The 12,187-nt window shown below is 51.1% G+C and overlaps 7 protein-coding genes across 7 annotated transcripts; 6 read left to right on the top strand and 1 right to left on the bottom strand.

Moving 5' to 3' along the window:
* Positions 1-81: 81 nt before the first annotated feature.
* On the top strand, positions 82-1,476 carry BDQ94DRAFT_136453 (protein transporter YIF1). Its single transcript, XM_026764861.1, has 3 exons — positions 82-495; positions 552-1,115; positions 1,169-1,476. Exons 1-3 carry the CDS (start codon positions 208-210, stop codon positions 1,382-1,384), a joined length of 1,068 nt encoding a protein of 355 aa, XP_026630467.1. The 5' UTR covers positions 82-207; the 3' UTR covers positions 1,385-1,476.
* A 217-nt stretch (positions 1,477-1,693) lies between these two features.
* Positions 1,694-2,367, top strand: BDQ94DRAFT_136455 (uncharacterized protein). Its single transcript, XM_026764862.1, has one exon. It carries the CDS (start codon positions 1,827-1,829, stop codon positions 2,103-2,105), a length of 279 nt encoding a protein of 92 aa, XP_026630468.1. The 5' UTR covers positions 1,694-1,826; the 3' UTR covers positions 2,106-2,367.
* A 228-nt stretch (positions 2,368-2,595) lies between these two features.
* BDQ94DRAFT_136458 (60S ribosomal protein eL14) lies at positions 2,596-3,868 on the top strand. Its single transcript, XM_026764863.1, has 3 exons — positions 2,596-2,893; positions 2,992-3,255; positions 3,419-3,868. The coding sequence occupies exons 1-3, from the start codon at positions 2,768-2,770 to the stop codon at positions 3,476-3,478; spliced, it is 450 nt and encodes a 149-aa protein (XP_026630469.1). The 5' UTR covers positions 2,596-2,767; the 3' UTR covers positions 3,479-3,868.
* A 100-nt stretch (positions 3,869-3,968) lies between these two features.
* Positions 3,969-5,180, top strand: BDQ94DRAFT_136463 (nascent polypeptide-associated complex subunit alpha). Its single transcript, XM_026764864.1, has 4 exons — positions 3,969-4,036; positions 4,206-4,463; positions 4,581-4,639; positions 4,695-5,180. Exons 2-4 carry the CDS (start codon positions 4,233-4,235, stop codon positions 5,011-5,013), a joined length of 609 nt encoding a protein of 202 aa, XP_026630470.1. The 5' UTR covers positions 3,969-4,036; positions 4,206-4,232; the 3' UTR covers positions 5,014-5,180.
* Positions 5,181-5,480: 300 nt separating this feature from the next.
* Positions 5,481-6,547, top strand: BDQ94DRAFT_136464 (F1F0 ATP synthase subunit d). The gene is made up of 4 exons (XM_026764865.1): positions 5,481-5,537; positions 5,617-6,012; positions 6,093-6,179; positions 6,251-6,547. Exons 1-4 carry the CDS (start codon positions 5,529-5,531, stop codon positions 6,278-6,280), a joined length of 522 nt encoding a protein of 173 aa, XP_026630471.1. The 5' UTR covers positions 5,481-5,528; the 3' UTR covers positions 6,281-6,547.
* A 744-nt stretch (positions 6,548-7,291) lies between these two features.
* BDQ94DRAFT_166641 (uncharacterized protein) lies at positions 7,292-8,320 on the top strand (the record flags this gene model as incomplete). The annotated part of the gene is made up of 1 exon (XM_026770597.1): positions 7,292-8,320. One exon carries the CDS (start codon positions 7,292-7,294, stop codon positions 8,318-8,320), a length of 1,029 nt encoding a protein of 342 aa, XP_026630472.1.
* A 1,496-nt stretch (positions 8,321-9,816) lies between these two features.
* BDQ94DRAFT_136468 (aldehyde dehydrogenase family protein) lies at positions 9,817-12,096 on the bottom strand. The gene is made up of 3 exons (XM_026764866.1): positions 11,758-12,096; positions 11,472-11,653; positions 9,817-11,398 (listed from the first exon to the last, which is right to left on the bottom strand). Exons 1-3 carry the CDS (start codon positions 12,016-12,018, stop codon positions 9,946-9,948), a joined length of 1,896 nt encoding a protein of 631 aa, XP_026630473.1. The 5' UTR covers positions 12,019-12,096; the 3' UTR covers positions 9,817-9,945.
* Positions 12,097-12,187: the final 91 nt, after the last annotated feature.

The raw sequence follows: 12,187 nt of genomic DNA on the forward strand, positions 1-12,187 counted from the left end.
TCCGCGCAGTGGGGAATTTGCGGGCGGCAAGCTGATCTGTCGGTGATCCGAAGGGAAGGACTTCAGCCACGTAGAAACACACCTCAACCTTCTCCCATTCTGCGCTCTAGTCACCACCGATTTGCCGTCTCGGCAACCCCTCGAGCTCTGAAGGACAATCTTTGACTATTGTACTTCTCTCAACTACTTTGATACAACCCAGGAACCATGTACCGCCAGTCGTTCGCTCCACCCCCAGCGCAGTCCCCTCCCCTTCACCATCCTGTGCCTCAGCATGTCTCGACCGTCCCCATGATGCGCTCGCCGCCGCCTCCGGCATCACAACAGCCTCAGACTTCTGGCTATGGCAACCCATACCAGCCCGCCCCTGCGCAGGGTGGCAGCGGAACCTATGCTCCTGGCTTCGGGGGGTTCATCAATGATCCCACCGCGCAGATGGGATTCCAGGTCGGAAAGACCGCCATGGCAGCTGGACAGGAATATATGGAGCAGAACGTAAGCAGCAGCTTCAAGGATGTCTCTAAGATGAAAGATGCTAACCAGGGATAAAGTTCAATCGCTATGTCTCTATACCAGCTCTAAAGCACTATTTCAACGTCTCGAATTCTTACGTCCTGAACAAATTGTCCCTCGTTCTCTTCCCTTGGCGGCACAAACCCTGGTCCCGTCAACAGGCGCGTCTTACAACAGCTTCAACTGGTCCCAATGGCCAGATATCCCAGCAGCAATACTCTTCCATGTTCCTCCCTCCGCGCGATGATCTCAACTCTCCAGACATGTATATCCCCGTCATGGCACTTGTCACATACATCCTTCTCTCAGCGATGTTGGCCGGATTCCGCGGTAACTTCCATCCGGAGCTGCTTGGTTCAATTACTACTACTGCTATCGCTGTCATACTGTTCGAGATAATGTGCTTGAAGCTGGCTATGTACATCCTCAGCATTAACAACGAGTCACAGCTGCTGGATTTGGTAGCATATTCGGGATACAAGTTTGTCGGCATCATCGTCACTTTGTTGACATCTGAGATCCTCACTCCGGGCCGAGGAACCGGCGGCTGGGTTGGCTGGGTCGTCTTCATTTACACCTTCCTTGCTAATGCCTTCTTTCTGGTACGTTCATGGCCATGTGCTTTTTTGATGACTGTACTAATGGTGCCTCATAGCTCCGTTCTCTGAAATACGTTCTGCTCCCGGACTCCACAAGTGATGCATCCATGCGCACTGGTTCTATGCACACGGTTGCTCGCTCGCAGCGTAACCGTCGCACCCAGTTCCTGTTCATCTACTCGTACGTTATCCAGTTCGTGTTCATGTGGGTTTTGAGTCGGGAGGGGCCGATGTCTATGGCTTCTAGTGGTGGAGCAACTGGTTCAGCATAGGGTCATGTCGGTACCGGGTTGCACATAATGATATAGACGGACCTCATGAAAGGGAATAGGGATATTAGTTCATATTCATGTACGCTTTGTGGAGAGCAGTATAATTGATTTAGATTACAATTTTCTTAGATCAGGGATGTAATTGGTCACGTCGTGCTCCTGCATTATGCTAGGACATGAAGTCATACCGGATGGACGATAGCTACTGGTGAGACACGATCACACCAGAACGGTGCGGGGCTATGCGGTGTTCCAGCAAGTCTACTTTTGTTTACAAGCACTACAAATTTCTAGAAACAGTCACAGATGATTGATCACAAAACATATATTAAATTTCAATATATCTCTAGCTAATGCCTTTATAGCGGCGCAATCGGAAGTCCTATAATCCCACGTTAGCATTTAGTCAAACAGGTAATGAGTGACAAAATTGTAGGATGAGATGCTCCTCAGAGATCTTGGTGATGAAGGAAATTTCATTGCCAAAGGCATCAACTACTATCTAGGCGTGATAAAGTTTTTTAATCACTGGAGGGGGTGTGCAATCAAGGAAATGCAATCGCAACGTACCGTAAGAGCAAGCTGTTGGCAATGGGAGTCGAGTGGCATGAAAGTGCAAACCTGCTTGATCTTCGACATGTTAGCGATGAGACTCCAAGAGGAAGTATGGTGTCAAGATAACAAGGTAGAAATGAGAATATCAGAATATGTAAGAAATTGAATATCATGCGTCAGTGCTGTATAGAAACCCCGGCGAGGGCTTCACAGACACTGGGTCAATCGCAAATTACCGCATCATGTGAGGGGGTATATATTAAACAAGGTAAAAGGAAGGAGTAAAGAGCTTACCAGTTAACGTGTGGAGAGTCAAGCTCCCTGGTGGAGTTAAGTTAGTAAACAAGATGGCGGAGTAGTTCTGGACAGAACGACATTTTGTTCTGATGCAAGATGGCAAAAGGTCGACAGAGTCTGGACCTTTACAGTTCTGCAAGATAGCAAGAGGAACAAGCAAAGCAGATCGGGTTGAAAACTTGAAGCTTAAAAGCAACTCCATCGGAGCGGATAATATCCGACCTCCGATGGAGCGCGCTAAGGCCGGGAGGCAGCCCTAGGCCGCACGCAAACGCCCCTGGATGGGCTGCTACTGGCTGCTAAGCGAGACTCTTGTGGGCGAAGGGCCGCAGCACCGAAATTCGCTATCCAGCAGACCAGAGCGACTTGTGCGTTTCGGACGACTTCGACAACCCGACATTTCGACAACAAATTATCAACACCGTCCTCCCGGAGTCTGTCGACCGTGAGTTGCTGTCCGCCCTTACCGTGATCCCCGCAAGACTTCAACTAAGACGTCCCTTTTTGCTATTTTTCTAGGAAGCCTTCGCCATGGCCGATATCGATGTTCAGGTTGCTCAATGGAAGCTGGTTGAGGTTGGCCGCGTTGTGCTGATCCGCAGCGGTCCTTACACCGGCAAGCTCGCTGCCATTGTTGAGATTGTCGACCACAAGCGTGTACGTTTTTGCGCATATACCGGAGTTGCTACGAGCGCGAAGGAATGGGATTTCTACTAGGAGGAAATGCGATATTGACAAAGAGTTCCACCGATTAGGTCTTGGTCGACGGTCCCTCCACCGAGGAGCAGAAGATCGTTCCCCGCCACGTCCTTCCTCTCTCCCACGCCACCCTCACTCACTTCGTCATCCCCCGTTTGCCCCGTGCTGCCGGTACTGGCCCCGTGAAGAAGCTTTGGCAGAAGGAGGAGATCGATGGCAAGTGGGCCAAGTCCAACTTCGCCCAGAAGACCGAGCGCGCTGAGCGCAGGAAGAACCTGTCCGACTTCGAGCGCTTCAAGGTCCTCCGCCTCCGGAAGCAGGTACGTTTGCGAATCGCGATGATGTGATATGCACGGAATATTGGGTCATCTGGAGAAATCATATAAAAGTGGTCGGGACTATTGGTCGATTACTGGAAAAGAGCCGGGGACACTATGTGCATGGAAATTGCAGGAATAGGTGCTGACATTTCGGATTCAACAGGCTCGCTACGAGGTCCAGAAGGCTCACGCTAAGCTCAGGGCGGCTGCTCCTAAGTCATAGACGGTTCATGAGGCTCGGTGCATAGAGTGACAGGGTTGCCTTGGGACGGGGTTATTTGCTGAGGTTTAATTTATTTTCAGCAAAATGGGCTGTACGCATTATTGACAGCATAAAAATGATTCAAGAACCTTTGATATCCTGGCATAGGTTATCCTCGTACGTCATGAAAGATGGAGGGCGGCACGGAACGCCTTGCAATTAGTATATGGCAAATGGTATCTCGGGGTATTAATGATCTTGACATGACCTGCTCATCACTTAGACAAAAACCAATCCACAAACCCAAACATTTCCCCGTAAATCAAAGCAGTATTATTTGATACATGGCAATGAATTGCTGCAGATTAAATAAATTAATGTAGAGGGAACGCTTGCGCCAGTAGAAGTGGTGGTTGTACGATCTGTAGATGCATCGCTTCTGTGTGTCCGGGGTGAGGGTCCCAATAAGCTCGCTAACGATTTTCGGCAGGATGACATTCACACAGCTTTGCGACTTCCCAACTACAACAAGGCAAAAAAATCCCCCTCATCCACCACAGCCCTTTGTTCCGCGTCTAGGTAAGTTGAAATGGAATTCCTTGCCGCGAAGTTCAATTTTACGGTCGATTTTGGCGATTTCCCGCAGATTTGTGGGTGTACCACGGTCTGAGAGGGACATCTTCGAACCTCCCACATCCAGCAACCAGTCACGTCCCACAGTGTGATTTGCTGACCATCAACTCTACAGCCCTTCTAGGCTCACTCGATTTACAAAATGGCCGACCCCCGTGTTGAAGAGCTCCCCGACGAGGAGGTTCCCAAGACCAACGTTGAGGATGCCGGCAGCTCCTCCGAGTCTGAGGCTGGCGATGAGCCCACCATCCCCGGTGGTGCCGCTGTCACCATCCACTCTCGCAACGAGAAGAAGGCTCGCAAGGCCATTGGCAAGCTCGGCCTGAAGCACGTTCCCGGCATCACTCGTGTCACTCTCCGTCGTCCCAAGAACGTATGAATACGGCCCTGTCCCTCCTTCCCGTGCGACGCTCAACAAACCCTGCATTCGTGCAGTTATTGTGGGCGACGAAGGATTTTCAGACTGCAGAGGCTAATCTATCGCATATAGATCCTTTTCGTCATCAACCAGCCCGATGTCTACCGCTCCCCCTCCAGCAACACCTGGATGTATGTGTCTCCTTGGACTATGACGAATTGATGAATGCTTACATTGTTGCGACAGCATCTTCGGTGAGGCCAAGATCGAGGACCTGAACGCCACCGCCCAGGCTACCGCTGCCCAGCAGCTTGCTGAGGCTGCTGCCAACGAGCACGCTGGTCACGACCACGAGCACGACCACGGCAAGGGCAAGGCCCCCGAGGCTGAGGCCAAGAAGGAGGAGGAAGAGGATGATGGCGAGGAGGTCGATGAGTCTGGTCTTGAGGCTAAGGACATCGAACTGGTTATGGCCCAGGCTAATGTGTCCCGCAAGAAGGCCGTCAAGGCTCTCCGGGAGAACGACAACGATATCGTCAACTCCATCATGGCTCTCAGCATATGAACACCGCCGGAATGAACGCATGAATCGGTGGCTGGCGTCTCTTGGCCCTGCTGGCAGGATGGATTTTGGGTGCGAGGTCAGATTGATATCCCCTAGGATGCATGTACTGTCAGGCCCCATAGTGTAAATCATTTAGCCAAAAGCAGAATTGAATGATGTGAAGCACTATTTGGAACCGCCATTTGGTAGGAATATTTTTTTTTTTTAAAAAAAAAAAAAAAAAAGGTACACAAATTCTTCCGGATTCGGAGAGTTAATCAAATTAGAAAAACAAAAACCTCGGACTATAATTGAAGGTAGTATAAACATGTAAGCTCTCCGGACTATCTATATCCACGCCCGCCCCTGCGAACTCCCTTGTGTAGTGCCAGTTCGGGAACACGGGAAAGCCGTGGTCACGTGAGTGCATCCCCATTCCAAATCTTGCCGAGTTCAACCCTCACCCTCCCGGAACCTCCAGCTTCGCACGTTGAACTCCCCTCTCTCCCCCAACCTTCTCCGTTCCACATCTCAAAATGGCCACTGTATGTGGGGTTCCTGTTTTTGTCATAAAATTGTCTCGGATGGCGAGAGATATGTGTCAGCTAACTGCTTGGTGTACAGCGTAGCGCCGCTCTCAAGGTCGACTGGGCCAAGTTGACCAGCTCCCTCGGACTCCGCGGCCAGACCGCTGCTTCCCTCCAGGCCTTCAAGAAGCGTAACGACGATGCGCGCCGCAAGGTTCAGATCCTGTCTGAGCAGGCCCAGACTGTCGACTTCGAGCACTACCGCAAGGTCCTGAAGAACCAGGCCATCGTCAACGAGATCGAGAACCACTTCAAGAACTTCAAGCCCGCCACCTACGATGTCAGCCGCCAGCTGAAGGCCATCGACGCTTTCGAGGCCCAGGCCGTCAAGGGCGCTGAGGAGACCAAGGGCAAGGTTGAGTCCGAGCTCCGCAGTCTCCAGAAGACCCTCGAGAACATTGAGACCGCCCGTCCCTTCGAGGACCTCACTGTTGTATGTTATGGTGTCCCAGGGTTGGACTACGCAGGATTTTGGTACAGATTTATTAATGTCTCTTTTTCTTTTCCTTTTAGGACGAGGTTGCCGCCGCTCAGCCCGAGATCGACGAGAAGACCGCCTCCCTTGTCTCCAAGGGCAGATGGATGCCGGCTGGTTACAAGGTGCGTAATACAATACCTGCATTAATGCCTAACTCTGCGACGAGTAAAACTAATGGATGTTTGAATTATAGGAGCGCTTCGGCGACATGTCCGTTGTTTAAACGGTTACATCTTTTGTACCTATTTACGTCTCTCCATCCTTCGACCAGTATAATCACACGAAGTTACCCTTTGTTGTCAAGCATGTTGGCCAGTTAGGATACCCTTGCTCTCTGGCAGTGTGATTCGGTTGTAGGGTCATGTATAGAAACAATGTTGAATTTAGATGGTTCCCTCTCCAACCGGACCGTTTTTGTATATCGGCCCTCGACCGCTATGTTACGCTCCATATAAAGCAGTCGACTATATATACCATTGAAGGTACCCAGTACGCGCATTTGAATCTTTGGGGCAAATAAATTGTAGCAGTTCGCAAGGAAATTGCGAATAGTGGGCGACCACTGCAGCGTGTTATCGACACTACTCCCTGTCAACTCCGAGAACAGCAAGATGATAAAATCAGGCATCTCTCTGATTTGCTCCCCATACTTTCCCCAGTTTCAAGGACGAGTTCCTTCCGATCGAATCGCTGTTCGGTCTTGATTGCCGCATTGAGCAAATAGTTTGTTTGTCATGGTCGTAGTTTGCAAGGCTCTGGGATTAGACTCGAGACTTAGCCGATCCCGAACAGCCTAAACTCTCTGCGCGAACACGACACAGGGGATTCTGCACTTCATGGCTGGCTCTGGATTGCACATCCACGTCGTGATGGATCAATTATGAGCCACAAAGCCAAATCATCAAAGTCAGAGGCTTAAGTTTACTGACTGCGAACCTATTTGTTATCGGTTCAATCAAATTACGATCTCCACTCTGACAGATTCGCGCCCCTATTTTTGCTTCGCCAGGAACTCAGCTGGGAAACTGGATGGTCTAGACCATAATTTGATGACCACTAAACACCGATGGCCCTGTCAAACTGCAAGTACTTAAGTTCAGGATGGTAAGCTTATCGCCAATGAATGTTGAAGCTCAGGCCGTCCTCTCGAAGTGCCGTCCCTCAAGACTCTATATTATATAATCCCTCCAGTATACGGATAACTAGTTGGAAGGCCATTAGTATTCAGTTCACAATGCCTAACATCTCGCAGCCGGCCCTTGCCAGATTATCAGCACTCGAGAGACTACCGGTGGAAATCATCCAAGAAATCTTCCTCCACTGTCTCGAAGTTAATCTCCCGCGAGCCTCCATACACATCTCCCGGGCTCTCTCCAACACAGTCCTGTACACATGGGTCACTCGCTATGTCTTTAGCAGCACCAACGAAAGCTCAAGACAAGGCTTCTTCACGCCTGATTTTCTTCCCTGGCCTCTTGATGTTTTCGCACTCTCTCCCAATGAAAGGAGAGACCTGCAAAACGTCATCCTCAGTTGTCGCTGGTGTACACTACCTCTGATCCGCAAATGCCAGAGGGAATACATCGAGCATACGATCCGCCGCAAGTGTCTGCAGCTAGACTTATCACCTGGCGACCGCCAGATCCTCATCAATATTGGCGAGCAATTCGACAACGATCTACCTCTTATGCCTGATGAAACATCCCATGCTCATCGCGGAAAAGGCGACCTGATCCTCAAAGCCAAAATCCCAAAGTCAGATGTGGACTGCAAAGTTGCAGTGTGGTTCAATGCTGGCGCAGTCCAGATCCGTCCATCCAGCGAGATATACCAGGAGACTGACATCTTCCGCCTACCATGCTTCGCGGCCAATCTACCAGTTCAGGTCCCGGACAAGCTACTTTTTCCTCCTTGGACTGAATCTAAGCTGGACTTCCTCGAGTTGCTCTCGATGGACGGCTACCTTGACGAGGATCCCGAGCATCCGCGGGCGAAGCGGATCCTTCGACAGACGATTCGAGACCGTGACCTCGCAACGTTTAAGCGATTGCTGAGCATGCGTATTCGTGTGCCGTGGTACAAGTACCCCATTCGGTGGCCGGTTCTTCCAAATCACTTCTACGTGGCTTTGAAGTATGCGGATGAGGTGGAGGACCCTTTCGTCAGGTTGCTGGTGAGTCAGCGATGGGAGGATATCCCATCCGACGACTTTCAGCTCAAGGATCAATTGATGGCTAAACTTGGGACAGGCATCTCGGGATAAGTTGCCAGGATGACCTCAGTCCGCAGGACCCACACGATATAGCCAACTACGGGGTACACCCAATTTACTTCAACTCTTTATAGTTTGGTGAAAATTTCATTGCTCGAAATGGAAACACAGGATATCAGGCATGACACAAAGGACGAGAGGGAAACGCAAGGAACCACAAAAACTCCGAACTGATATCCACATTCATATCCATATCCGTCATAACTTCATGGCGATTAAGTCAAGGTCGAGGTCGAGGTCGGGCATGTCTCGTATCGATCAATGTCAGACTCTTGACCTTCGCGTTCTTCTCCTCCTTCCACCACAGGATCCGCAGGTCAGACACGAGATAATCACGTCGAAGAGGGTAACGACACCGTCGATGATGGCCTTGCAGACAGCACCGATTGTGTTGACGATGCCCATCAGGCAAGCGCCGATGGCGTGGAAGATACTAGTGATCTATATATACATGATGTGTTAGCCAATCACCAGTTCATTTGTTCATATATAAAGCTGAAGAGAAGAAGATAAAAGAAGAAGAAAGACATACGCAAGAAACCACAGCACCCATATTGACGACTCAACTTATGTTTTTCCGTTTGTAGCAGGAGTAGTTTCGAAGCGAAGTAGTATGTATGAATGAACAGAATTATTTCGATCCCTTCGGCACGGTAGAGTTATAGCTCGAAGAAGCAGTAGTATGAGTAGAAGTATCACTGAAAGGACGCATGTTGATGAAAGATATCGAAAGTATCACACGGGGATATATATATATATGCCGTGCAGCGACACCAACTGTAACACTTTCAAGTGGAAAGTACAAGCGACGATCGATGATGTATGATGTCTAACACAAAGTACCTAGTGGCTTGCAACAAGTGAAAGGAAGGAAATAATATGATCGACATAACACCTACATATTAATATCCCAGTTATTCTACGGACCAACTAGTACTATCCTTGGAACCTTCCCACTCCATGCCGTGCTTTCGTTGCTTCACTGTGCCTTGGATGCCGTCATACCGACGACGCTGATGTCTCCCCTCCCCTTCCCTTCCTGAAAGGGGGAATTTCCGGTGCGGATCCCACCCCCGTCAATATTATTACATTTCATGTCACGTTTTGGAGTGACGACGGGGGCTTTGATTCACGATTAGTCGATTGCCACTTATGATAAGGCTGAGCTAGACCCTTGACGTTACCGGGTTGCTGGTCTTGATTTTTTTCCCCTGCGAAATTCACCAGGGGGACAGTGTGACGTCATGACTTGTGGTGGCCCCCCCCTGGTTCCTTGTGGCTGGATGGGGGTTAGTGTTAGGGTTGAGTGGTGCTGGATTGGGAAGGGGTCAGGTGAGAGGGGAAGCCCTGTGGTTGCCTTTTTTGGGTTGATATGGGTGGTTTGCTTTGTTTGATAGCTGAATATGGATGTTTTGAAGGGAAGTATGGATTACTTGCTTGATGCTGTCTACTTGACTGTCTAAGGTTCAATGAAACGAATGGCAATTGTATGCATGCATAATGTCATTAAATATGAATCTATTTACCTATGTTATCTTACACATTACCATCACCGTGTCAATAATCTACACAGCATCCGCTTCCTCTCGCACTATCCACACACCCAAGTATGCACATTACATGTTCGACAACAATCTCAAGATCCCACTCACTCTCCCACCCAATGTAATCTGGTATCCCGTCTCCACGACACCCTTACACATCTCCCATGCGCCGGTGCCGTCCTGCCGCGCACCATCACCCTTGCGAATAGGGTAATCCACTCTGGGCGGAATCCTCGTCGCCATAACCTTAGGGAACCGGTCCACGCAAACAGCCTTGATATTGCTGACACCCCTCAAGCCCTCTTCGCCTGCGAACCGACCGTACCCGGATCCCTTGACGCCACCGAACGGCAATTGAACCGCATAGTAGCTGCCAAAGTCGTTGACCGACACCATGCCCGACTTGATGTTCGCCACGCACTTCGCAATATCCGTCTGATTGTAGCCGAAGACGCTGGCACCCAGTCCGTAGTCTGTTGAGTTGGCGATGGAGATGGCGTGGGGGACGGAGGAGGCGCGCATCACGAGGAAGACCGGAGCGAAGAGCTCCTGCTGGGCGATCTTCATGGTCGGCGTCACGTCTACCAGGAGAGTCGGGGTGAAGTAGTGGCCCAGTGGGTGTTCGGGGTGCTGGAAGCGCTTTCCACCGCAGATTAGGCGTGCGCCTTGCTTGACGGCATCGGCGATGAGGGATTCTAGGCGGTCGAAGGAGGCCGGGGAGATCATGGCGCCGACGTCGGGGGTTCCGGCGGAGGTTTGGGAGTCGAGGAGGATGGAGCCGAGACGAAGGCGAGCGATACGGGTGGATACGGTCTCAACAAGTTTGTCGTATGCGTTGGGGAGGGCGATGATGCGCTCTACGCCGATACAGTTCTGGCCGGCGGATTGGAAGACACCACGCATGAGGATCGAGGCGATGGCGGGGATTTCGCTGACCGTGCGCGAGTCGTCAAGAACCAGGGCTGGGTCTTTGCCGCCTAGTTCGACGGTCACGGGGGTGAGGGATTTGGCGGCGGACTCGCAGACTTTGTGGGCGACGGGCTTGGAACCGATGAAGGTCAATTGGGAGATGTCTGGGTGAGAGGTTAGGTGGTCGGCGACGTTAGGGAGGCAAACGATGCTCTGGACGAGGTCGCGCGAGTGGCCGCAGCTGGAGAGCGCTCCGCGGATGATCTCGAGGAAGAAAGCGGAGGACCACGCAGTTTGTTCGGAGGGCTTCACAACGACACCGTTTCCTGCAAAGATAGCGCTAATGACCGGGGAGATGAAGTTGTGGAAAGGGTAGTTCCATGAAACACAGGCAGAGACGACACCTAGAGGCTCGTAGGTGACCATGTTCTTCTTGTACATCATGAGGAAGTTTGTCGGGCGCGATTCCGGTGCCAGGGCCTTTTCACCGTGGTCAAGTGTCCATTTGAGCTTCTCAGCGGTGACGAGGATCTCTCCGAATGCAGCATCGACTTTGGTTTTGCCTGAATCCAAGCAGCAAGCAGTTACGAGTTCATCTTGGTGGTCGAGGACGTATCTGTTGGATGAAGGGATCAAGGTCAGTGCCTGCGTTGGCTGGCGAAAGTTGAAATGGTAAGCTGGGTACGCACTTCAGCAACGTCCTGAGGACCTTCCTCCTCTCTGCAAAGCTAGTATTGGCCCATTCAAGCTGTGCGCTCTTCGCAGCCAGGACTGCGCGATCGACATCGTCAGGAGTTGCCGGTTTGATTCCATTGCCGAGTACTCTTCCATCCGCGGGGCAGTAGCTCATAATCAAGTTGTCATTCCATTGCTGCGTAGGAGAGAGAAAGTTAGAAGCACTTCGAGATAATATGGGCGTAGGGTAAATCTTGTAAAGGAAAGGGCATCGGTGAAATAGAATGTAGGCAGACTTACTCCCCGGACTTGTCCCTCCAGCACTTTTCTTCCCTCTCCTTGAAGGCTGTCCCACTTCTCGCCCTTCCAATTGGCCCGAATCTCTGGAGGGATAGGCACGTTAAACGAAACAGCGGCTTCCTTCCTGCCCAGAACGTAGAGATAGCCAAGGTACGCGGCTGCGAGCGAGAGCAACGTGACGCCGAGCAACGGGGCCTGAGTCCGGAGATGGCCCACCAGAGGCTGGAGAGCCGGGGGGATGAATTGGTCGAGTGAGTCCATGGTGAAAGTCGCACGGGGCGCTTGACTCAACGGTTTGCTTGCCCGGGCCCTTCTGGGTGTGCAAAAAGCCAGAGAGCGAAAAGGGAGGAGGGGACTTAAGGACTGTCCGGAGGTGGTTCGATCGATTATCCACTGCTCCGATATGCGGGTGCACGTGCCAAGGGGGCGG

This window comes from Aspergillus welwitschiae (assembly GCF_003344945.1).
Source record: "Aspergillus welwitschiae strain CBS 139.54b unplaced genomic scaffold BDQ94scaffold_4, whole genome shotgun sequence".
Classification (NCBI taxonomy): Eukaryota; Fungi; Ascomycota; class Eurotiomycetes; order Eurotiales; family Aspergillaceae; genus Aspergillus; species Aspergillus welwitschiae.

What these genes read in the sequence shown, in the direction of transcription:
- BDQ94DRAFT_136453 (XM_026764861.1), top strand. Translation starts at nt 208, where the DNA reads ATGTACCGCCAGTCGTTCGCTCCACCCCCAGCGCAGTCCCCTCCCCTT. An exon ending in AGGAATATATGGAGCAGAAC is followed by an intron (nt 496 to 551) that starts GTAAGCAGCAGC and finishes CCAGGGATAAAG; the next exon opens with TTCAATCGCTATGTCTCTAT. An exon ending in TTGCTAATGCCTTCTTTCTG is followed by an intron (nt 1,116 to 1,168) that starts GTACGTTCATGG and finishes GGTGCCTCATAG; the next exon opens with CTCCGTTCTCTGAAATACGT.
- BDQ94DRAFT_136455 (XM_026764862.1), top strand. Translation starts at nt 1,827, where the DNA reads ATGCTCCTCAGAGATCTTGGTGATGAAGGAAATTTCATTGCCAAAGGC.
- BDQ94DRAFT_136458 (XM_026764863.1), top strand. Translation starts at nt 2,768, where the DNA reads ATGGCCGATATCGATGTTCAGGTTGCTCAATGGAAGCTGGTTGAGGTT. An exon ending in AGATTGTCGACCACAAGCGT is followed by an intron (nt 2,894 to 2,991) that starts GTACGTTTTTGC and finishes TCCACCGATTAG; the next exon opens with GTCTTGGTCGACGGTCCCTC. An exon ending in TCCTCCGCCTCCGGAAGCAG is followed by an intron (nt 3,256 to 3,418) that starts GTACGTTTGCGA and finishes CGGATTCAACAG; the next exon opens with GCTCGCTACGAGGTCCAGAA.
- BDQ94DRAFT_136463 (XM_026764864.1), top strand. Translation starts at nt 4,233, where the DNA reads ATGGCCGACCCCCGTGTTGAAGAGCTCCCCGACGAGGAGGTTCCCAAG. An exon ending in CTCTCCGTCGTCCCAAGAAC is followed by an intron (nt 4,464 to 4,580) that starts GTATGAATACGG and finishes TATCGCATATAG; the next exon opens with ATCCTTTTCGTCATCAACCA. An exon ending in CCCTCCAGCAACACCTGGAT is followed by an intron (nt 4,640 to 4,694) that starts GTATGTGTCTCC and finishes TTGTTGCGACAG; the next exon opens with CATCTTCGGTGAGGCCAAGA.
- BDQ94DRAFT_136464 (XM_026764865.1), top strand. An exon ending in CCTTCGAGGACCTCACTGTT is followed by an intron (nt 6,013 to 6,092) that starts GTATGTTATGGT and finishes TTTTCCTTTTAG; the next exon opens with GACGAGGTTGCCGCCGCTCA. An exon ending in GGATGCCGGCTGGTTACAAG is followed by an intron (nt 6,180 to 6,250) that starts GTGCGTAATACA and finishes TTTGAATTATAG; the next exon opens with GAGCGCTTCGGCGACATGTC.
- BDQ94DRAFT_136468 (XM_026764866.1), bottom strand. Translation starts at nt 12,018, where the DNA reads ATGGACTCACTCGACCAATTCATCCCCCCGGCTCTCCAGCCTCTGGTG. An exon ending in TGGAGGGACAAGTCCGGGGA is followed by an intron (nt 11,654 to 11,757) that starts GTAAGTCTGCCT and finishes TCTCCTACGCAG; the next exon opens with CAATGGAATGACAACTTGAT. An exon ending in GTCCTCAGGACGTTGCTGAA is followed by an intron (nt 11,399 to 11,471) that starts GTGCGTACCCAG and finishes TTCATCCAACAG; the next exon opens with ATACGTCCTCGACCACCAAG.